General features: G+C 36.7%; 2 protein-coding genes across 3 annotated transcripts in view; both read left to right on the top strand.

Moving 5' to 3' along the window:
- Positions 1–4,849, top strand: part of CD99 (CD99 molecule (Xg blood group)) — a 29,857-nt gene extending 25,008 nt beyond the window's left edge. For both annotated transcript variants that reach the window (XM_007427673.3, XM_007427674.3), the window contains one exon: positions 1,104–4,849. In XM_007427673.3, the coding sequence (XP_007427735.1) occupies positions 1,104–1,132 (29 nt within the window). In that variant the 3' untranslated portion in view covers positions 1,133–4,849. The remainder of the gene's footprint in view (positions 1–1,103) is intronic.
- Positions 4,850–5,046: 197 nt separating this feature from the next.
- On the top strand, positions 5,047–23,382 carry LOC148215162 (glycoprotein Xg-like). Its single transcript, XM_088144462.1, has 9 exons — positions 5,047–6,777; positions 12,544–12,591; positions 14,719–14,760; positions 15,209–15,274; positions 15,372–15,410; positions 16,169–16,225; positions 17,849–17,887; positions 20,727–20,860; positions 23,311–23,382. Exons 1-9 carry the CDS (start codon positions 6,711–6,713, stop codon positions 23,380–23,382), a joined length of 564 nt encoding a protein of 187 aa, XP_088000588.1. The 5' UTR covers positions 5,047–6,710.
- The last annotated feature ends 624 nt before the right edge of the window (positions 23,383–24,006 follow it).

The raw sequence follows: 24,006 nt of genomic DNA, 5'->3' as shown, positions 1-24,006 counted from the left end.
AAATCTGAATATCTGAGTCAGAATCTGGAAATCTAAGTCATCTCAGGAATTTTTTAATGAAGGAAATTCCAAAAATAAAAGGAATAATTGCTAGAAGAAAAGAATGAATTTGGGATGATAATGAAGTCCAAGTGGGTACATTTAATCTAAAGGAAAGGGAGGCAATATATTGTCTGCAAAGCTCCTCTTTCTCTCTTGACTTTTTGATTGTTTATTTTTAAATTTAATATAAGGAAAGCACCAGTTGCTATCATCCTCTTCATTTACAATTATGCCGTGAACTCACAAAGGGGCTTTAAAAGAAAGTGAGTGAGTGACTTTGGCAATATGACCTCCTGGTCAGGAAAAAAAAGACAAAAATGAAGAGAGTAGACAATCTTTAGAAAAGTAGTTTGGTCTTTCTTTAAATGCTTAAAGTACTAAGTAGTTTCTGAGGACAGTCTGTTTAAATCTGTTAGGAACCAAATGTGTTCAGTGATGCTTGCTTCCAAGTGTGTTCAGGATTGCAGCCTTAACTGGAAAAATTGATACTTGTAATTATACATATAATTATAAGTTAGCTATGGGTGAAATGAGTCAGAAACCTGACAACAGCTTTCTTTTAGTGGGTCAGGAATGATGGCTGAGCCACCATAGAATTTGCTAGATTAATAGGCCAGCTACATTGTGTCTGAAGTTCACCTACTTCAGAGGACAGATATGAAAATAAAAAGGAGGAAGAACTCTACATATATCATCCTGACTTCCTTAAGTGGGATAAAATGTAATCATTGAAATACCATATTGAGGTACAAGTACTGAAATGTGATTTTGCCTCTCAGAATTCTACAACTGTAATTTTAAGCATTTCAACCCCAGATTAATAGCTAGCATCTTTGTCATCTATTTTTTTTTTTTGGAAATAAAAGAGGGAGGGGGATCTCTACCTGTAAGGATGGAAAGGGATTTCAGCCTGCTTGGCGTTTTTAAGTATTATATTTAGGCATGAGCTAAAACAGCTTTCAATAGTGGCCTATATATTTTTCATATTCTGTCTGTTCAGGCAATACAGTGGCAGAGAATATGACTTTTCATCAGCTTTTTTTTTTTCTCTCCCCTTTTAGTTCAACGTACTCTTTTGCAGAAACAATAGCAGAAGTTGACATGAAGAGAAGACCAGAAACTGGATTCATAGCCTGCATAATTCCCTGAAGCAGCAAAACAATGGAATTACAAAGTAGAGCTTAAAATAGGCCTGTTGAAACATCTTTAGAAAGGGAGTGTGATGTTTTAACCAATGAAAAATGTTTTCATCTACCATTTACCCTTTGAAGTTCAAAATTGTAGAGAGGGTGACTACTGTTTTTAAAATGTATTTTTACAGCATATGTTGATTGGATTAAAGTTTTTCTTTTTTTTCTTTTTTGCGGCAAGAACCTTGAAAAGGGAGATGGATGTACTTGTAAAATATCTTTGGGCAGGCTGCTCACTGAGGAAAGTTGTGTTTATTGTAGACACCCCAGAGAAGTGCAGTTTGTCTTTGCATACTGATGCACATCACACCACATTGATAAGGCCAGCTACTTAGATGTTGGAGACAAAGCCCAAGTTTGCTCTTACCAGATCAGTTGCTCACTCCATAGTTGAAGTTACATTTTACAAATAGGGTAAGAATCATGTTAGGGCTAAATCCCCTTGTCCCTGTAGCTCCAATTGGTAAAAATTAACATCTTTCCTTCTGCATAGCTGTTCTTGATCAGATTTAGGAAATTGGGTATAAATGTCTTATCTACCTAGCCAACACTTTTTGAAATTTTCCCGTTATATACAGTACATAGGAATTGAAGGCATTAAAAGCCTAATTAAGTTGCCTTAATATTTCTGACTTGGAAATAATCTTAAAATAATTCTTATCTTGAACTTGTTGCATCTGAAGGTTTCTTATTTGAATATAGTGAAGCTGTGTTTCTGAGCTGCATGGTCCTGGGAAGAAAAATGTGATTTTAAAGAGTGTTCACCATGCTCCTACGTGCTCCACAACACTTTTCTGGAATGGAGTCCAAAACACTGCATAGCCATAGGATGAAACTATAATCTTTGCATCAAGCTTGCTTAGGGTTAATGTAGAGAATGTCTGCTATGCCTCCTGTATCCTACCCCCAGCCGGCATGGCTAGTAAACATCTGCCATTGGTTAGGCCTTAATTAAATGTGAGAATGTAGCCAGGGTATACAGTGGCTTGCTTATGTTCTTTGGCCAATTACTGCCAAAGATGACATGCATCTTGGATTTCGATGAGATTTATGTCCTGAAATCATAATCTTGTGCATCTGAAACCAGCACTTTTTTAACACCCCCCAGCTGCGCAGCAGGGACCAGCACACTTTTTTTATAGCCCCTCCGCTGCCAGTGCCACAAGGAGCCTGATAGTTAGGTCCATCCTCTTTGTATTACATATTTGGTATGGAGAGGTTAAGATTTAGGAGCTTAACACACCTATTTACTGCTTTTGGAGTGGTGGTGGTGGGGGGAACTCAAGTGTCTAAGTCAGCATTTTTCAAACTTGGCAACTTTAAGATGTATGGACTTGAACTCCCAGAATTCCCCAGCAAGCATACTTAGGGTTAACGTACTGACTGGGGAATTCTGGAGTTGCAGTCCACATGTCTTAAAGTTGCCAACTTTGAAAAGCATTGGTCTAAATAAACCTTCCAGTTCTGTGATTTTTTTTTAAGTGTGAGAAAATGGCACTATAGTAATTCATAGCTACCACAAACACCTGGTGATACTATTTTGAGGGAGCTACTTTGGGAGAATCATATGCAGCTGGAAACTGCTCACTCATTTTAAAGTAACTTGTCAGGGCTGTTTACTACCCCTTTCAATAGGGGGAGTAGAAGTGAGGGCAGGAGCAGGCACATTCCATGGTGAACTATAAGCCTAAATAAGCATGTGAACTGGCCCATAATTGGCTGCTCTTTTGCCCTTATGCTATAATAAAGTAACTGTTCAGTAATGAAGTTGCCACTTAAAACTTTACTTAAAACTGCATGTGCCTCTGATTACAGAGTTTACTTTACTGTTCACAAGTGGCCTACTAGCTCTGTGCTTTGCATTTCATAAAGACTTATTTGCTTGTGACTATTTAGCAATATTTTTCAGAAAACATGATAAACGTCAATTGCAGATGCCTTAAGTAGAATACCTTGAAGTGCCATTATCAGGAATATATGAATTGACTAGTAATGTGAGCTGAGTACTTCATATTGTTTCATTTAATGGAGGAAGTGTCTTGGAAATGGTCACTGAGACCATGTAAATTGAGTTATTCTTAACCTCTTGTCCTACAACTTCTTTTCAATACTGTAACCTAAATTTGAGATAAGCTGAAAACAAATATGAAACGATGTCAAGAAATGTTAGATTCTTCATGTTATTTCTGGGTAACTCATATAATTTCAAGTTAAGCATCATGCCAATGTAAATTAAGGAAATGTTTGCATAATGTGTTATCTGTATACATAATCTTCTAGACATGAATATTGGGTCAATTTCCAATTTAAATTAGATGCAAGTTAGCTATATAAGTGATGCATGGATTTTTAAGTTGCTCTTTGCACCTCAATAAACAAAGTATCAGTTTTCTGTCATATTATAAATTGAACCTGGCATATATTTGGCACCAAATGTGTTAATAAATTCAGTAAGAATCTGCATTTTGAAGCAAAATGCATGCATGAGTTCAATGATTGCAATTAGCTTTTACTAAATGGTATTATTTCTATATGATCCTTATTTTGTAAATCAGGACCAGTGCTAAAAATGATTGCTGTTGATGGAGATATTTCCATATTATTACTGAACAGAGGACTGTAAGTCAAACCATAAATGCATTGGACTACATGTGGCAAATTGTAAGCATGGTTTATTGAATGTGCTGCCTTTGTCTGTTTGTTCCTCCTCACCCACCAGCAGTGTAGGTAGGAGACAGCTGTCCATGGTCTGTTTTCAGTTTATCATTTGTTTCCATTGTCCTTCTCTGCAACTAATGAGAGAGCACCCCTATGTTTGGCATAAACAAAACCATGGAGACAGCTGTTTGGCTAGTTGCAATTGAAAGCTCCCTGCAGAGTTTAAATCAAACCCAGACATCTATTTACTACTGAGGAAGAGAAAAGCCAGCAGATGCAATCACAGGTACTTTAGCCATGGCTTATCATGTTATCCCAATGTGTCCATACTTTGTCATAAAAATAATGAGAACATGTTTGGAATTTGTGCCTCGTTTAGTGACCATTCAGTTACGATGATGCTAAAAAAACAACTTAGCGACCACTCCTCGCATTTACAACCTTCACCGCATCTCTCCTTATTTTCACTTGTTTATTTACCCCATACCAAGATGTCCTCAAAGAGAAAGAACGAACCCCAGTTCAGCTGAAGGAAGTAGCAAGAAGCAAAGTAAAATCATAAGTGTCATGGTCATGTGATTTTTCACTTAGTGACTGCTTCAATTAATGACCAAGTACTGGTCCCAATTGTGGTTGCTAAATGAGGACTGCCTGTATAGCTTATTCCATGTGAATGTGCATAAGAGTGGCTGCACTTCTGCATGTATTTGAATGTAAATGCCACTGAACTACGTGGCACTGTCTTTTAGAAAGAATGGATATGATTAGTCCATTAATCTCTATAAAGGAAACCATTGTCATAGGTTGGCAATATGATTCATGCGTGCTATGTGAAATATATCAATAGTTCAGTGTGTTTAATTTTTAAATAGACTTATGGCTCTTTAGATTATGAGAATCTCTAAATATTTGGTAATTAAAACTTGTCATTTCTTTTTAATAAACAAATCTAAAATTAACATTTGCCTGATTCTTTCAAGACAACGACCTTGTGGAATGGAATTTTTTTTTAGAAGAGGATTTGGGATCGAAAGCAGAAGCAGTGGTTTATCAAATATGAACATCTGGGTATCTGGACTCATTTTGATCTCACTAGGAAGAGGCAATAGCACCTAATGTAATATCCAGCACAAACTTGTATTCTAAGGTATTCACATACAAGGTTTACTTAGTTTATTATTATTGATTAGCCATTAGACTATATCAAGATACAGAGTATGAAACATATGAAACAAGACATTAAGACCATATATTAAAAATAGGATAAGAAATTTTTTTTAGAAAAAAGATGCAAATCATATTTCTGTATCACCCCTACAATTTACTGCAATCAGCATATACAAGGTAATTCATGTAGATTCAAGTCAAACCTATTTGTATAAATCCAGCTACTTTGACACGTGTCTTCCAGGAATGCCATACTGGACAACTTAAGTTGATACTTTGTTTACTGTAGTGATTCCCTGAGAAATGAGGAAATGGTGTTGCTTAATTGTCAAGTGTGTTCACACGTTGAGGACTGCGAAGGTTAAGCAACAGCAAGATAGTTGCTTTTCATTTGATCATTCATCAGTTCAAAGATGTCCTCTTATAGATAAATCATTATCATTTGACAAAGTAAATTTTGCAACAAATGTAATGATGCATAAAAAAAAAATTATATGATGATGTTCCAAATTTAAGGCTTCCAGAATTGGAATACAAAAATATGGACAACCATTAGATGGCAGCAAAGGGTTGGAACTTCCTTTATCTCTTTGCTGCTATCTAGTAGTGGTCTGGGTTTCTACAACCTAGGTCTACAACCTACTAAATTCTGCAGTTTTTAAATCATGGAAACTTGGTTCATGTGCTGTAAATACGCCAAATAAGTATAATTTAGTAAAATGCTGGCCATCAGGCAGATTGAACTATTTAATTCTGGATTGCATACCACTATGAAGCACTAACCAGGCCTGGTCTCTTTCAAGTGCTGGATAGTTAAATAGCACTGAAGTTCTATATCAACTTTCTATGGTCTGTTCCAGTTCAGATGTATGAGGCTGCAGCTAACTGGAAAGGGAGGAATTAACAGCCTGGGAAAGACTGCCCTATATTCTGGCTTCTTGAAATTCACCATGCCTCCTTTGTCCTCTTTCACCATTGATCCAGTAACTTCACCTAGGGGTATCCACATATTTTCCAATATTTAAGGACAGAAAATAGGTTTAATACATGATTTAATGAATGAAAGAAGAAGTCCTCAGTATCTTAACATAAGTATTTAACAGCACACCTGTCCAATAAGAACAACAGTTCCTAATTTCCAGAGTTGATGACACTGAGAGAAATTCGTCCACAGAACATTATTCTCTGTTCAGGATAAGTGTAAGGTATGTTTATGTCTTTTATGCCACACCTTGTTTGCCTGTGTTGAGTCTTAGAAGACAATTTTGCGAAGGTTGGGGATTTTCTTTGAAGAGAGATGAGTAAGGAAAAAATCTGGTCCATGCCTCTTCAGAGGCTGCCAGCAGTTTGGTTCCTCCCACTTTCTCAATGTAAATGCCTCCTATTGGTTAAGTGATGCAGCTCTATGATTCTTGCAATGTGTGCGTGTAGGTGTTGCATGAAACACCTGCCAAATGATTCTCTAAGATAGTTTGTGACTGGACTGTGTTATGTTCCCATCCTTCCCTGTAAACTGGATATTTAGGGCATCTGGAAGATTCGAAGGTGCTTGTGGCTGGACAGATACATAGTCGGCTAAGAAATCTTTGTTTGTTTGTTTGTTTTTAGTTCTAATACCTTTACTTCAGATTATAAAAATAAAAGCACAGGATCATGATGAAACTGCCAGTTCTTTTGTGTGCTGGGTGCTTTCTGTTAACTCTTGCAGGTAAGTTATTGGACTCTTCGGTTTTGGTGATGGACACTATGTGAGTAGGCTTTAATACTTTGATACTGGTGTAAGTCCAATGTTTTTCCAGAACAAAGTATTTCAGGCTCAAGTAATGTGAAAAGCCCAGCTCTGTATTTCAAGGTTGGTAGGAAACTGCCTTCTACCAAGTCACATTAATTCATTTGTCTCAGTAAAATCAACATGGCAGTGAATTGAACCTGTGGCATGTTTTGACCTCCAACCAGTTGTTCTGGGAAATCTATGGTCAGAGAATATATGCCTTCCATAGCTGAATTCAGATGTTCAATTATATGTAGGTGAGGGTGTAAATGAAAATATTACATGTCTAAAATGAGAGTTTAAAATAAGAGTAGTCTGCCATTTGTTCTGGGTGTTTGCAGTATTACAGGACAATTTCTAACCTTCAGTTTGAAGCAAAGTATTTAGAAAAGTAGGAGCTGGACAACTCTAGGCATCAGTGGATGTTGCTGATTATCAAAATAGCTTTCACCTACATTTTAGATTTTCAGAATGAAAATTATCTTGGTTGCATAGACAGTAGAGCTGTTCTGAGAGAAAGGCCAGGAGAGTAAGACCCTTCGAAACTTAAAATTTTCAACACTTTTGATGCCAACTATCACAGTCTTGTTTGCTATGAATAGAATTTGTACTGATATTGCTCCCTTTAGAAATAAGAATCTGTAATATGTTGTCATTTAATTCGCACCTCAATGTTATTATTTTCAAGCATTAGAGGATAAATTGTTTCACCTCTTACATATTTCCTATGTGGTGTCAAAGTTAGTAATAAAGGGTGATGATCAATTTCTAATTGTGAATCTACCTCCAACTGCTGTAGGGCTTTTAAGAAATTGTATGATGCTATCCAGTAATCAACTATGGATCTTCTTTCTGCCCCTAATTATCTGGTCCAGGGAGACCAGATAAATTTTATCTGAATCATCGTCTTTAAAACCCTTCAGTGCTTGTGCAGTAGCCAAATTCTACATCGCCACAATGAAAATAAGGCAAAAACAGTTAAAGAAGTAATTGGTTCAATTGGCTCACTCTTATTCCAAACATAACTTTTGGTTTGATATTTTTAACTTAATAAGTCGTCAGGGGATATATGTTTTATATCATTGCTATTAATTTTTTTAGATTTATTATTACTAGGGTAATTCTTGATTTAATGTGGTAATAGAGGAGTGAATGTAATATTATTATGGGATTTGTTTCTTAGTATATTGTATCAGTCTGTTTCATTCTGTTTTTGTTCTTTTAAATTTGCTGGTCATTGACCGAATAAATATAATCAATCAAGTAATTGATGTTGGAAACATTGTATTTCCTGTTTGTACAACTTGACTGGTTATTCAGGATAAGAGTTTATGATGTTTTAATATGGCATGTTAAAACTTCTGCTAAATAGAAGATAGACTATAATTATGGATGAGTTTGAATTAAGAAATCATCTAAGGAAACCTATAGAGGACGGGCAATATTCATTTAGATTTATTTCATTGCAAGCCTGTCTTCTGAAATATTGAAGTTGATACTGTATTTTATAATTCCATCATGATACATTCATTATTTAGAACTATCAGTTTGAGTTCCAATTTATAACAATGCATTTATGTATAGTTTACAAAGTGATCTTAGTTTTTATTAGAACATCAGAATACAATCCAAGTTTATCGGCATAAACCAAAGTGCCAAAATAAATGTATCTTTCCAGATATTATAAAACTTTAGTTCCCAGAAGCCTTACCCCAAGTAGGTGATCATGAGAGTCCTAGACAAATAATAACTGGAAGACAGTATGTTCTCCATTTAGCAAAGCTACAGCTTTTCCATTGCCAGTGATGGAAAAAGAAAGAATTCAAGTCTGTCTTCTCTTGATTACAATTTGTAGTTATTTTGTTAATTTATTAAACTTGTCATATCTTCACTTATCAAAACCTCCAGATATTTTGAGAAATCTCTGAGTACAAGTAAATGTTTCTAGGTGTCCTTTGGATTTAAAACGTATTAACCTTTGTATAAATTTGAGTGATTTCAGCAAAGATTTCAGCAATCTAGCTTTGATTAGAAATCTTTGTCCAATGTTTCTGAACAAATTGCTTTTTTTAACTACACAATCTTAAACATGTTTAATAACTAAGTTTAAATTACAAAAGTGAAAGCCATTTTTTCCAAGCTGAAGGACAGAATATTTTCTGAAAAGTATTGCAGCTGGCTCTCTTTGTCTGCAATGAATGACAATGAGGAATGGGAAAGGAAAAAAGGTAGTTAATGTGAATTTGGCAAAAAATAATACTCTCAGCAGCCATATGAACCTAGATTCTTATTTCTAAATGTTTCAGCCTTGGAGCATAACACTCATTAAGTCTGGTATGTGGACTTTCTAGTTTCAAAATAATTGCACTGGGAGTTGCCTCTTTATGTAACTGCATTTCTGAATTTCACATGCACAAACAGCCCCACATGTGGGTAGTATACTTTGCAAGATGTATTCTTTATGATAATTAATAATATAAAACTTCAGAAATGTTATATATTTGGCAGAGAACTTCCATTTTCTTTTCCTTCCTTTTCTATATATGTGCCATGTATCAAAAATACTGCACATATTTGCAGTACAATAGCTTGTATTTCCCCCTCTCTATCTTAGACTCAGTCTTGGTTGGTAAGGGTCATACTAAAAGTATTTTGATTATTACCTTTTACAATAATATATCAATCTGACTGTTAAAATGTCAATTCTATTGTCACAAACTTAAATTATTTCATTTTTAGAGTCTTATGCCATCTTTACAGCTTCTCTGTCATACTGATTTTCTTTCCTCCTTCTGCTTCATTGGGTAGAAAACAGGAAGAGGCATGACCCAGACAACATCATGGCAATGTTATTAATAAATATATTTAAATACTCTTCAGTATGCATAGTCATTATATTTCATTTATGGCTGAAGATTGCTCTAGTAATTTTCAAATCTATATAGAAATTTTGCTCCCTTTCCTTCCAACCCTGGCCCACATATTCTTTCCATGATTCCCTAATATTTTGAGTTTTGGTACTTGACTGCTTGACTGTCATTTTAATCCCACATCTTTCTATTAACTAGACCAGTTTTTTCCAGGGTCAATGTTTTATAACAACTTTCTTTCACACTTACTATCAACCTTTTCTTTTTTTCTTCCATTTTCCTTCCAAAGCCCATTATCCATTACTATTGTATTTGTATCTGACCCCGCTGCTTAGTCTAACTCCAAATCCATCCCATTATTTTAGGTACTCTATTTACATAGCCCATTTTAGATTTCTGTTCTATCTATCTATCTATCTATCTATCTATCTATCTATCTATCTATCTATCTATCTATCTATCTATCTCAAAATGAAAGCCATAAGAGAAAACAAAAAGGAAAAGGAAAAATAGTGAGTAGTGAGAAAAGAAAATAGAAAAAGAAAAAGCAATTCAGTACAAATGGAAATAGAAAAGGAAAAGAAAGAAAAGGGAAAAAATAATAAAAACACAGCTTCCAACCTTCTTGACAGTGGTTATAGATACATTTCTATTTTACCCTCTCTCTCTAAGGTTACTTCATAGTTTCCTTCTTTCCATATGCTACTCATTTTTATCACAGAAATTCTCCCCAACCATGACAACTGTAATTTCTCCCATCTGAACACATCCTTCTTAATGACATTCTATGTCTGAACATAATTATTCTGGTATAATGTACAATTCATATTAGTCATAATGATATCCAAGTATTTCACTTTTTTCTCAATCTTAAAACCATTTTCCCCCATCAATTCCAATTGTTCTTCCATTTTCATATTCTTTGTTAACATCTCTGTCTTTTCTTTGTTAATTTTAACACCAAATTCCTTTACTTTTCCATTAATGTTTCTGTTCCTTAGATCTCCATACTCTTTTACCTCCATCCTGCAATTCTGGTCCATTATGTTTTGTAATAGGGAAAAATTGCACTGTGATTGATGGTGACCTAAGACAGCAACTTTCCCCACAGTTGATTATGAAGACTCAGTGACATTAGTTATTCATCTAACACTGAGAGTTTTTTCAAGTATTCGTTTGCAGATTATAGTGCTGCCCAGCATTTTCCCATCCCAGTAACCAGTGTTCTATGTCCCTGCATTGGGTACATTTATATAGGTGCCATTTTTGCCCATCCAAACCTTAAGAACCTCATTCATACCATCTTGTGAGTGTTGTCACCTTGCTGTTGAGTAAATGTTGTGAGCAGACCAGTGCATCATCCAACTGGCCAGTAAGGGAATACCAAAAAACAGCTCCAAACAGTGTTCCCTTGACCTGTTCTGATCCTTGTCCTGCTCTTGCTTTTGTAATAAGGAGACAATTTCTTTATAAAATAAGGACACTGGGGTGAAGTGGGGGGAAAGGCAGCCAGATATTATTGGGCAAGTGGCAAAGGGTTAGGGTAAGACTGATTGGAAAAGAGAGGGGATAGTGGCAAGATATAAGCGTGCCCTGACTTCAATTTGGGGCAGAGGAATTTAGCAGGGGGAGCTGAGAGGAGGAATAAGTTTGCACCGATAGGATACCTTCCATCCCACAACTTCAGAAGTTTGCACTTTCCTTTAGTGCAGCAGTTGAGCCAAAGTTTAAGCAACTCAACTGGCAAAGATGTTCCTAGGACATTGGGGTCACACATGACATTGTGGGAACACAGGAATAGGCAAGTCTCTGATACAATCTTTTATGTGGCATAATCTAACTGAAATCATTGGGCTGACACACTGTCAGCCCTTTGAAGTAGACACAGTCTAGTGACTCCTGGAACTTTAATGGGGCTAAGGGATTCTCATAGAATCTTGAAAGCCCACCAAAACCTCTCTTGACTTCAACTTATACTGTATTTAAGCCAGGCACGGCAGAGTTGTTTGGAATTTCTTTTATACACTTTCTATTTTTCCAGGACTTAGATATCCTTTTTACTAACAGCTCTACCTCCTCCTGATACTTCATCACACTATCATTACTGAATATGGCACTCTGGATCAATCAATCAATCAATCATGGATCAATCAATCAATCATGCACATGACTTGTCACAAAAAAAATAAAATAAGATGTAAATTCTTTTTGAAAAACTACAGTGGAGCTTTCCTCACCAGCAACCATTATCAGAAAGGCTGTTTCTCCTTTTTTGCCCTCCAAAAAGTTTTGCAGTGAATTTCAGCTGCTTATTTCAGGTGTCTCCAATGTATTCTACATGATGTATTTGTGCACTGTTCATGTAACTGAGTTATTGGTTAATAAAAGTTCACAGAACCTGTCTGAATTTATCTGCCATTGAGCAAAACTTTTCGGACATGAGATTTTAACACCAGTGATGGGCAAAAGAGGCACAAGATCCATCAGAAACTGCTTAGGAATTGCTATACGTTTGCATTGTTCCTAATACCAAGGGTGCCACAATCAACCTCACCATGAAATGTTACCGTATACCAATGGCAATATTTTTACAGGCCACCCTATGGAAACATGGAGGACTCATGGCTGACTAATGGGCATTCCCAGTAATGGCTAGTGATAGCATAAAGCATCTTCATACAACTGTAGCAACATATATAGAAAGAATAGGTAGATGTAATGACTACATGGAACATGTAAAGTATTTTGCCATGCTACCATATGAAATGTGCAACATAGACAAAACTAGATTAGGCCAAGAAAAAAGGGAACAAGATGTTTTTAAACTCTTTAATGTTTGTGTTCCTTTTGATAGACAATGGCGATTTTGACTTAAAAGATGCTCTTGACCCAAGTAAGTATACTAGAAAAATAAACATTCTTACTGAACAAGTCAAATGTTTTCATTGAACTGAGTTCTGTTTCAGCTTATGCCAAGGGTAGACAACATTATTCCCATGGCCACCAGTGTGTAAGTGGATACTTCTTTTCAAGACCACTAGGCTCCCTGCATCACCTGATTTTTTAAATGATTTTTGAATTTTAAAAAATGAATGGGATATGTCATATGGCAAAGCCAAGCCTTAATGTTTAGCGTCATAATTATTTTCAATACTGCTTCAGCACATGTGGGTCCCATAAGCATTCTTAGAAAATTAAGATGACTGGATGACTGCAACTAGAGCCTTTGTCTGGTGGCACGCCCACCAGTCCAGATATGGTAAGTGGTATATACCATTGATATGGTCTCAAAATTTCAAACACTGCCAGCAAACCTAGCCCAGCTTATGCCAGTGGTGACATTACCTCTGAGAAACTTAAATAAGGAAGTCTGACTAGATTTTCAAGAACATACAGAACCTACTGAAATTTAAATCAGTAATTCAGAATAAGGAATAATAGGTTTAACACCATTTGCAGACTGGATTAAAGATTTCCCTGGCTCTGACCTCTAAGCAAATAGGAGGCTAGGATTCAAAGAAGAGAGTTTCCTGAGATAGTAAAGAAATGTTTTTTCTGAGCTGAGCTCAACTCCTGGTATTTTATGGAATATCCATGCAGTTTTCTTTGCAGTAATAGGAAGGTATCCTGGCTTCCAAGATATTTTATCATCTAGCCCAGAGTTTTTCAAAGTTGGCAACTTTAAGATGTGTGGACTTCAACTCCCAGAAGCCAGCTGGGGAATTCTGGGAGTTGAAATCCATGCATCTTAAAGTTGCCAACTTTGAAAAACAGCGATCTAGCCGAAAGCTCTGCCAAAAACCCATGTACTAACTATGGCTGACCCTGCTTAGCTTTACAAGATCAGCCAAGGTAAGCTATATATTTATACACTTCCTTCCACAGAATATAAATACAAACCTCTCTGTAAATGTGGTATGTAGTTATTTACAGATAGTCTCCAGTTTAAGAATGAATTCTGTTCCCGAGGTCTGTCCTTAAGTCAAATTTGTATGTAAGCCAGAACAGTAATATTGTATAATACTTTATAAGTAGTGTTGTGTTGTGAACTCGAACCATTGTGCATTTAACTTGAATCATTGTGTATTTAACTTGAATTTTGCTACAATAGGCTCTGTTCTTAACTATAGGTCATCTGTAAACCAGACGTTCTTAACCTGAGGACTCCCTGTACTCATACTTTTCCCTTAAAGCACTCATATGCATCTAATTAGTGAATGATACTCTTTTTTTTATATAGAATGTGTCATAAAACAGTTTACTAAGCAATACTGTATACAGTATATTCATTTAGAAACAATTCTCATTGAGTACAGTAAGATGTATTTCTAAGTAACCTTAGAGACAAAGCAAAATATTTGTGAAATTGAATCTTAGCTCCCTAATCTTATATATGTTGAAGCTTGATTCTCCTTAGCAGAACTTTTTTTGGAGAAATCCAGTGTTTGTTTCTTGTCATTTTTTTTTTTTATTAAAAGTCCTGAAAATTGAATTTCTGTATTTCTGTGAAAGGAACTTGTTTCACTGGACAATCATATAAAAGTCATCTCAATCCCACTGAATGGAACAAGCAACATTTTTTTTTGTTTTTTGTTTTATTTTACTGCAGAGAGCAAAAGAGGACAGGAGTGTGATTTTCTGCCTGATTTTTTGCCCATTTTTTAAAGATACTTTTTATTAGTTTGTTAAGACTATTGGAAGCTTAAAATACCTTTTATTTTTGATCCTCCTGAAAATAATGAATATTACTGAAAATTGAAAAAATATTGAAAATATGAATATGGTATTCATCATAATAGTAATTAGTAGACATGTGTTCTTGGGAATTTAGGGGCCCTTAAAAGTGAAGAGGAGTTCAGTTGCCTGACTTGTTAATTCTGAGGGTTTACTTCCAGTAAAGAGGGGATAGGATTGTCTTCTCAACGTCACAGTAAGTTTTAGAAATTACAATTAGTTATTTTGGTGTAAGCCTCCTTTTGATAAACTTAATAATGGAGTAATGTTGATTTATCTTGCTTAGATGATAAGAAGCCTTCTGAACCAACCAAAAAGCCACCAGGGGGTAAGCATTACACTGCAGCTGCTCAAATAAATACTGTGTGGTTTATGTATGAATGAAACCACAATGCTAAAGTTTCTCTGTGTCAGATCCAAAACTGTAACTGAAACTTTCCCAGCAGTCTTTAAGGAGTTTTTCTTAATGTATAGGTATTTTTGGCATTGTAAGCATTTCTGGACTGGTTTGCTGGTTTTTACAGTGTACAACTCTTGCTTAATTTTGAATGCTGTTTTTTCTTGTCCCTTTTCATCAGTTGCCCATTTCTAATGGTTATTGTAAGGAAGGATAAAAGAAATCTTCCAGTACTGATAACAAGAACAACGGTTGACATTTATGGGCATTGTAATCCAAGGTGCTCTGCTGGAAAAGAGTAGATTAAATAAATGTTTACTTTTCCTAAAGAAATACAATGTATGATAAGGAGATTTATACCTGGAAATATTTGTCCTAGGTAACAGACCTCGACCTCACTTATATCCTGATCTTAGACCATATTCAGATAATCATGGAAATGGTGGTAAGAAAAGATATTTCCACTGTTTAGATCTATTCATTGTATTTTTCTATCCACTGGTTTGATCATGTTTATTGATTTGTAATATATGTTGATTTAGGAAATTCCATTAATGGTGGCAGTCTCAGTGGTGGTACTGGTAAGATTTTATTTTGTTGTTGTAATTTAGTTCTGAAATATTTAGCTACCTTTTCACCTTTTTCATCTAAATCCATGGATCAATATTATTGGATCACATTGATCAGCAGTTCTAATTTAAAGAACTTTAAAGAAAATTAATACTGCTCATATCATCTAAATTAACTAGGTTGTAAAGTAGATGTATATCATCAGATGAAGGGAATTATATATAAAGTTGATCTTATCTTCTGACAATTGCTCCTGAGATTGAATAGCACCCATGTTAAATGTGGATGTCTATGCAAGAAAGCCTGAATGCCAGTTGGCTGCAGGAATCCGCATGGTCTGGGAAGACCAAGTTGTGTAAGAAGGCCACAACAATTTCCTTTTGGTGCTACCTCCTTGCAGGATTCCCCCTTACCAGTCCTGCCTTTTAGCCATCACACATACGAATCTGTTTTGCTGTTCTGCGTGATCGCTTAAGACTTTGCTTCTGACCATTTAAATTTTTTGTAAACTGAGAAGGTTTGGATATCAGTGGTTTCATCATCAAATGCTGTCAGTTTCCAGCAAGACACTTTAAAATGCATTTGGGCACACCAGCTAATGTTTTAGATCATGCTGGCTGGGGAATTCTGGGAGTTGAAGTCCACTCATCTTAAAGTGGCCAAGTTTGGACAACCCTGTTTTAGACAGATTCTGAAATCCACAGGAAGGGGAAAAGGACAATATGAAAGACAGGTAAAAGAGTAACACTATAATTAATTTTATTTTTAGGTGTATTTAACGACTTAGATCTCAATGACGGGAAACATTTACCTCCACACCCAGCAGGTATTGTATAGATGTTTTTTCAGATGACATCTTCCTCCACTTTCTCAGTTTGTCAACATAAATTAATTGATAGAAGTAATGAATTATTCTGCTAATGTCAAACATTTTAATCCAGTTTAATCCAAAACTGTAGGCAGTTTGAAACCCATACTTTATCTTTTATAGAAGTCATTTAGGGGAAAATTGCCAAGATTCCCAATATTATTATTTTCTAGTCTGCTTTTTAATATAGAAACAGGTCATAACACATTATCAGTAAGATATTATACCGTTACAACAGATTGCTCAGAAGTGGTGTCCAATGACACTGAAACGACCAACATGGATGCTCATAATGTCACATAAATGCTGCAGTTATGTTTTTGTGTCTCAGACACAAGTTATCAGTTGCCATCCTTGCCCCCACCCCCATGAATCCCCACAGTTCAGGGGAAAAAAAGTCATTTACAAACATCCCATTCACAAAGAATGATGTTCTAGTTCTCTTTAGCAAGATGTCACACTGATCCATTTTTGGTAAGCAGTTTTAGGCAAAGCATAGAAAAGCATAAGAAGTAGTGAGTAAAAGAAATGAAAGGCAGGAGATAAGATAAGAGGGAAAAAGGAAGTCTAAATACAGTGGTATACCTCGGGTCACAAACTTAATTCGTCCTGCGACTCTGGTCGCGACCCGAATTGGTCGCGACCTGAATCAAATTTTCCCATAAGGTTCAATGTAAATACAGTTAATCCATTCTGACCCCTCCGAATTTGGTCGCCAACCGATTTTGGTTGCGACCCGAATCAAATTTTCCCATAAGGTTCAATGTAATTACGGTTAATCCGTTCTGAACCATATGTATTTTTTTTTTTAAACCACAAAAATATGACACAAAGTACAGTACGAAGAGAGAGAATGCTAACCTTGCTCGATGTGACTTCTGGCGTGGAGGACAGGAAGGCGGGTGAGGAGGCGGTTATTGCTTGGAGGGAGAATCCCCCTCCCTACAGGAAGCCACGGCCACGTGTCACGGCACTGATCCAGTGTTCGCGAACAGAAGCAAAATTTTGCGAACGGAGCTGTTCGTGACCCAAATTGGTCGTGAACAGAAGTGTTCGTGACCCAAGGTACCACTATAAATCTAGTTTGTTGTTTGTTGTTCTTGCTCCTGGTGACAACATGGAATTGCAGTTTTTTTGACATTCTGTTAGTGGTTGGCTAATACCTTCTTCCCAGGACTGAGGGAAAATGGCTGGGGCAATGTCAGCCCAGCTGTTTCTCTGCCCAAAGGAGACTAGAACTCACAGTCTCCCTGTTTCTAAACTTTTATCCCTACACCAAACTGGCTCTCATTTATACCAACACTATTTATTATGCTTCTCCATACTTTTCTATTACAGTATTGCAAACTACATTTGCTTCCATCACATCTGTGCACCACTTCATACGTTGCCTTTTATTCTGTCAACTTGCTTTACTCTCTGTTTTGAGGATCTCATTATTCTTTAAAAAATGAAACTATTGGGCAGAAAAGTATGTTGTTGAATATTTTGGGTATTTGGTACTTTTGGTACTGCGGTAGTGTGGATTTTTCTTTAAATGCTTCTGTTCCTGAAATAACCATGTTATTGCCACTATTTTAGGTGAGAAAGAGCAAAATTCAGGTCATAGTGGAAATACTGGTAAGAGCTTGCTTTTGTTTTGCTTTGCTTTTGTTTCTGTGTGATTATTAAGAGCCAAAATTCATAATATAGTAAAGATTTTTGTCAAGTATTTATACACTGACTTTAAAAGAAAAGGTAACTGGGGAGTTCCCGGTCTGGAATATACTGCAAAAGTAGCTGAGCACCACTTCCAATAATAGTTAGAAACAGGTTAATTTTTGATGGAAAATAGTTGAAGAGGTGAGTCCAGATCAGATCTGGGACCAACCTATATTGTTGTTTTTACTCCCCTAGTCTTACCCCAATGATTTTCCTCAATTTTTTTTTTCAAAACTATGGTACATGCAAAATTTAGTTCAGTCCTTTCACTATACAGATAAGCAGCACCATATTTATTTCATTTGATTTCATTCTCCAGTTGAAATCCAGATGTTGCTGCATTAAATTTCCATCACTACTGATTATACTGGCTTGGGCTAATGAGATAGCTTCCTGAAGTGTATGAATGCCTTGCCTCTAGTACAATCCACTACTCTGGCTTGTTTGTGTCCTTGATTTCAATAGAAAATGATTCTAAATGTCTTTGGCCTGTACATTAAATTAGAATGATGAATCCCAAGAGCTGAGAGGACAGATTGGGTCTTTCTCATCAATATGGAGGTAGACCCCTATCTTTGTAAAGGAGTTCCAACTTTGAGTCCTCCCTATAGAAATGTTAATAACAAGCAACATGATGTCATCACAGAAAAGATCCAACATCACAGTATCTGAAGCAAATATGTAAGTCACATAATTTACATTATGACTTATGTCATAATTTGTCCTCCCTTTCACCCACATATCACCCACATACAGTGGGGCAAAAAAGTATTTAGTCAGCCACCAATTGTGCAAGTTCTCCCACTTAAAAAGATGAAAGAGGCCTGTAATTTTCATCATAGGTATACCTCAACTATGAGAGACAAAATGGGGGAAAAAATCCAGAAAATCACATTGTCTGATTTTTAAAGAATTTATTTGCAAATCATGGTGGAAAATAAGTATTTGGTCAATATCAAAAGTTCATCTCAATACTTTGTTATATATCCTTTGTTGGCAATGACAGAGGTCAAACGTTTTCTGTAAGTCTTCACAAGGTTTTCACACACTGTTGCTGGTATTTTGGCCCATTCCTCCATGCAGATCTCCTCTAGAGCAGTGATGTTTTGGGGCTGTCGCTGGGCAACACGGACTTTCAACTCCCTCCAAAGGTTTTCCATGGGGTTGAGAACCGGAGACTGGCTAGGCCACTCCAGGACCTTGAAATGCTTCTTACGAAGCCACTCCTTCATTCCCCGGGCGGTGTGTTTGGGATCATTGTCATGCTGAAAGACCCAGCCACGTTTCATCTTCAATGCCCTTGCTGATGGAAGGAGGTGTTCACTCAAAATCTCACGATACATGGCCCCATTCATTCTTTCCTTTACACGGATCAGTCGTCCTGGTCCCTTTGCAGAAAAACAGCCGCAAAGCATGATGTTTCCACCCCCATGCTTCACAGTAGGTATGGTGTTTTTTGGATGCAACTCGGCATTCTCTCTCCTCCAAACACGACGAGTTGAGTTTAGACCAAAACGTTCTACTTTGGTTTCATCTGACCATATGACATTCTCCCAATCCTCTTCTGGATCATCCAAATGCTTTCTAGCAAACTTCAGACGGGCCCGGACATGTACTGGCTTAAGCAGGGGGACACGCCTGGCACTGCAGGATTTGAGTCCCTGGTGGCGTAGTGTGTTACTGATGGTAGCCTTTGTTACTTTGGTCCCAGCTCTCTGCAGGTCATTCACTAGGTCCCCCCATGTGGTTCTGGGATTTTTGCTCACCGTTCTTGTGATCATTTTGACCCCACGGGGTGAGATCTTGCGTGGAGCCCCAGATCGAGGGAGATTATCAGTGGTCTTGTATGTCTTCCATTTTCTAATTATTGCTCCCGCAGTTGATGTCTTCACACCAAGCTGCTTGCCTATTGCAGATTCAGTCTTCCGAGCCTGGTGCAGGTCTACAATTTTGTTTCTGGTGTCCTTCGACAGCTCTTTGGTCTTGGCCATAGTGGAGTTTGGAGTGTGACTGTTTGAGGTTGTGGACAGGGGTCTTTTATACTGATAACAAGGTCAAACAGGTGCCATTACTACAGGTAACGAGTGGAGGACAGAGGAGCCTTTTAAAGAAGTAGTTACAGGTCTGTGAGAGCCAGACATCTTGCTTGTTTGTAGGTGACCAAATACTTATTTTCCACCATGATTTGCAAATAAATTCTTTAAAAATCAGACAATGTGATTTTCTGGATTTCCCCCCCCCCCCATTTTGTGTCTCATAGTTGAGGTATACCTATGATGAAAATTACAGGCCTCTCTCATCTTTTTAAGTGGGAGAACTTGCACAATTGGTGGCTGACTAAATACTTTTTTGACCCACTGTATACCCATGGACTCCAACTAATTTCTAAGCAAATACTCAAGATTTTGTTCTGTTTCTTTTAATGCAGACAGACAATGGATCAGGAAGTATCTTGTGGGCAGCCTGGGAAACAAGGTTTCAAAGGTTCTGATCCTCCAGTTTCTTATTTACTGTTTCCAAAAGAAGATAAATAGTCAAAGAGAAAATTGGTTGAAGTTGAAAACAAACAAACAAGTTCTTACCACCAGACCCAGACAAAAATTTGGGTTAGAAGGTTCTTCTGCTTTTCATTCTGTCCATCTCAAATGGTAGCAACATTCTAATTCACTGACATTTATATGAGTTGGGTAATGATGATGAAATTTTATTATAATACTTCAAGGAAAAATATTAATAACTGATATTTCCCTTTCCTTAGTTGATTCTGCTACGACAGCTCAGATTACATCTCCTGTTGTTGCTGTAGCTGTGCTGTTGACTGTTGGAGCCCTAGCTGGCTACACTGCTTATAAGCAGAAAAGATACTGTTTTAAACCAAGAGGTAAGACTGTAGTAAGTGTTATAAAGTATCAGTAAAATCAATACTGGACGGAGCAGCTTAGATAAGACTTGAGGATGTCTTCATTATGCATTGGACATGCTGTATCAGAGATTTGTCTCTTCTTACAACAATTAGGGAAGACTTATTGTATCTCCAATGGGATCAATCAGTCATTTTTAGTGAGTCTGACATTTATGATGGAGGGCATGAAAGAAAATAAAAAGCTAGCCTTTCTTTTTCTATGAATGGCTCTAGGAACAAAATGCCAAGATTCCGTATTAATACTATTATTTCTTAGTCTGCTGCTAGAGCAACAAATAACAAAATTTCATTCAGTAACATGTCATACAATTACAGTGGATTATTTGGGAAAAAAATCAAAGTTTCATTTTTAATATCCACTTATAAAGAATGCTGTTTTGCTTCTCTCTGTAAATTATATTTTGAACATTTTTGTCCAGTTATAGTCAGCTTTACATGCTGCCTTAGGAGTTCACTAGCATCAGAAATACAGTCCTCATTTAGCGACTGCCTCGGACAGTGACCGTTCACAAATTTGATGCCAATAAACAATAGTAAAAAAATCATTTTCCAACCAATGAGCGCACTTGCACCCAAATTTCTGCGCCTGACAACACAGGCCAGAGTGAGAGTAACACTGGCATTACTGCACGAGACAACTTTATCTAAATGAGACAGCAGCAACCAGCAATCTTCCCAGTGTCTGTCTATCTGTCTCTCTCTGTCTCTCTCTGAGTCATGTGGTTTGATTAGCGACCTTTTGATGGAACCAATTGTGGTCACTAAATGAGAACTACCTGTATTTTACAAAGATGATTATATAAAGTAAGCACAACCTTCCTCATTCTTTCTATAAGAACTATTTCAATGTATTCTTCTACTTCATTAAAACTTTCAAATTCTTCCTTAAATATTTTATATTAAGTAGGACTTCCAGACGTGGACTGCAAGAATTTGTAAAACCAGTAGATTGAAGCAAAGAGCTAGAGCTTTCTGTGTTTCTTTGATGCCAGTTAGCAGTCATCTGGACTTTTTGCCCAGATCTAGTAGCTCTAATATTAAGGATAGCTAGTTTTCATAGTGCATTCAGGATTGCAAACTACATGGATGCAGTCACTCGGAGTTGAGCTAGACTTGAAGGTGTCTTTAGTTTTTATTCAGTCAAATTATATTGGTTATGGCTTGGTCCTGTATTACTGGCTCAGTGTTACTGAGGGTTTTTTTCTGCCAAGCCACACCTTGCTTCTGTGCATATTTGTATTATCCAAGCAGCCTTTAGAACATTGAAAAAATAAGCAGCTAAAGTCACTTTCTCTTTTCTGTTTCAACCTATGGTAGCTTACTGCAGACAGTGTATTTAGAATACTGGTCTATTCCCATACCATCCTTAACTGGATACAGCTACCATATCCGGGCTGCAAAAAGGTTTCTGTATCTCTTTGCTCCCAAATAGTGGTCATCTAGACTTTTAATTCCTGATATGGTAGCCCTAAATCTAGGTCAATGGGAGAAGGGCCAGTTACCGTGTGATGGAAACACTAGAAAAGTGAAACTGACTCCATTTCATCAGCTGGGTTATTGGAACACTTAAAACCAATCAAAAGATTCATTTTGCAGTCCAAGAAAAGGGTGCTGGAGAGAAAGAGTGGCTAAAACATCAAACCTCTCTATTGCAGAACTCACTGCAAACTTGGCAGCACAAATCATACCTCAAAGCACTGATTAGCTGGGGTGGCCATACCTATTACTGCCCTCCTGGCCAACAGAGAAGCCACCAGTGATGCCCTCAAGCCTTGTCAGGGTAAGGTTGGTAGGATACCAGCCCTTCCTGGAGAAAGTGGAGGGGACTCTGTATTTCCAAAATGGTTATTTTTGACTCTGTTAGGATGCTTGTACGCTGCCAGAACCATCAGTAAGGAGATCTGACTGAATTTGTGGCTGAGCTTGTTGAGCGTGTGTTGGATCATAGCCCTTGAATTACCATGTTTAAATGGGAGTTCTCTCAGGTTGAAATCCAAGCCAAACTCATCTTACACCTCCCCATCCTGCTTTTTACGTGGAATGTAAGTCATGAAGGCTTATAGAACAATCCTGCGCATATTTACTTTGAAGTAAGATCCACTGTGTCAGTGGTACTTGTTCTCTAGTATGTTTAGATTACAGTACATTTTGACTCAAGAGTGAAGATGTTTTCTAGATAAGTCTCTTATGATGCAATTAGTCTACCTCATTCACAAAATTTTATGAAAATTCCAGACTTAATTACCTTCCATTCCATTTTATCATTTCTTCCATTTGTTTTCTTACCAGGAAAAAAATGTTTTGATTGAACTATCACACTAGAAGCATCCAAGGATATATACTGTTTATTAAGTGTAATATGTTCCATTATTATTTGTAACCCATTTTTTTTACATTAACATGCACACTTGCATTTTAGGTGGAACAGTTGCCTAAACTACCGAGAAATGAACTAAGAAATAATGACTTCTGCAAGATCATCAACAAATGAATGCACTGTGTAATACATATGGATGATGTTGCTAAGATGTTATACAATGAGGCATTTTATTTTTGTGTATAAAAACTGAAAAACCAACTTTCAGAACGAGAGATTAGGTAATACACTGCTTCTACATTGTATGAATAGTAAAAATATGCTTTGTATGTTTTTCAATTCATATAGTTTAGAAACATTTTATGTGCTGTTACTATAAGATCATTTGATGCAAATTATCAGAATCTCATTCTCACTTTTGGTATACAGCCATTGGTATACAGCCAAAGGTCTTTATATACCCTTTTCAGATCTTTAGGACTACATGAAAATCTATGAGGCAGATAGATGCGCTGAAATGTTGGAAGATGCACACCAGGTCCTCTCCTACTTTAGCTATACCATATCAGTGTGCAGGCAAACACTTCTCTAACCTTATAATTAAATTCCATTGAAACAAACATGATTGGTTATCTTCCTACATTAGCTACTTGAAACCACAAAGAAAGTCAGGCTTATGCACACAGATTCCTTTCAGCATTTAACCTTATATGAAAATGGAAGTTATATGTTATGTTGTTTAAAAGTCCTGGGATATTTCACCTGTGTTGGAGTGTGACTAGCTAAACTAGTTAGTCT

This window comes from Python bivittatus, unplaced genomic scaffold (genome assembly GCF_059951505.1).
Source record: "Python bivittatus isolate LINGU-HERP-01145 unplaced genomic scaffold, Pbiv_v1 ctg000350_np1212, whole genome shotgun sequence".
Lineage (NCBI taxonomy): Eukaryota > Metazoa > Chordata > Lepidosauria > Squamata > Pythonidae > Python > Python bivittatus.
This window is presented reverse-complemented; position numbering and strand designations above follow the sequence as displayed.

Bases quoted from the DNA above. Each gene is read 5' to 3' on its own strand.
- LOC148215162 (XM_088144462.1), top strand. From the start codon at position 6,711: ATGATGAAACTGCCAGTTCTTTTGTGTGCTGGGTGCTTTCTGTTAACT. The intron at 16,226-17,848 runs GTATTGTATAGA...CCACTATTTTAG, and splicing joins TTTACCTCCACACCCAGCAG to GTGAGAAAGAGCAAAATTCA. The intron at 17,888-20,726 runs GTAAGAGCTTGC...CCCTTTCCTTAG, and splicing joins AGGTCATAGTGGAAATACTG to TTGATTCTGCTACGACAGCT.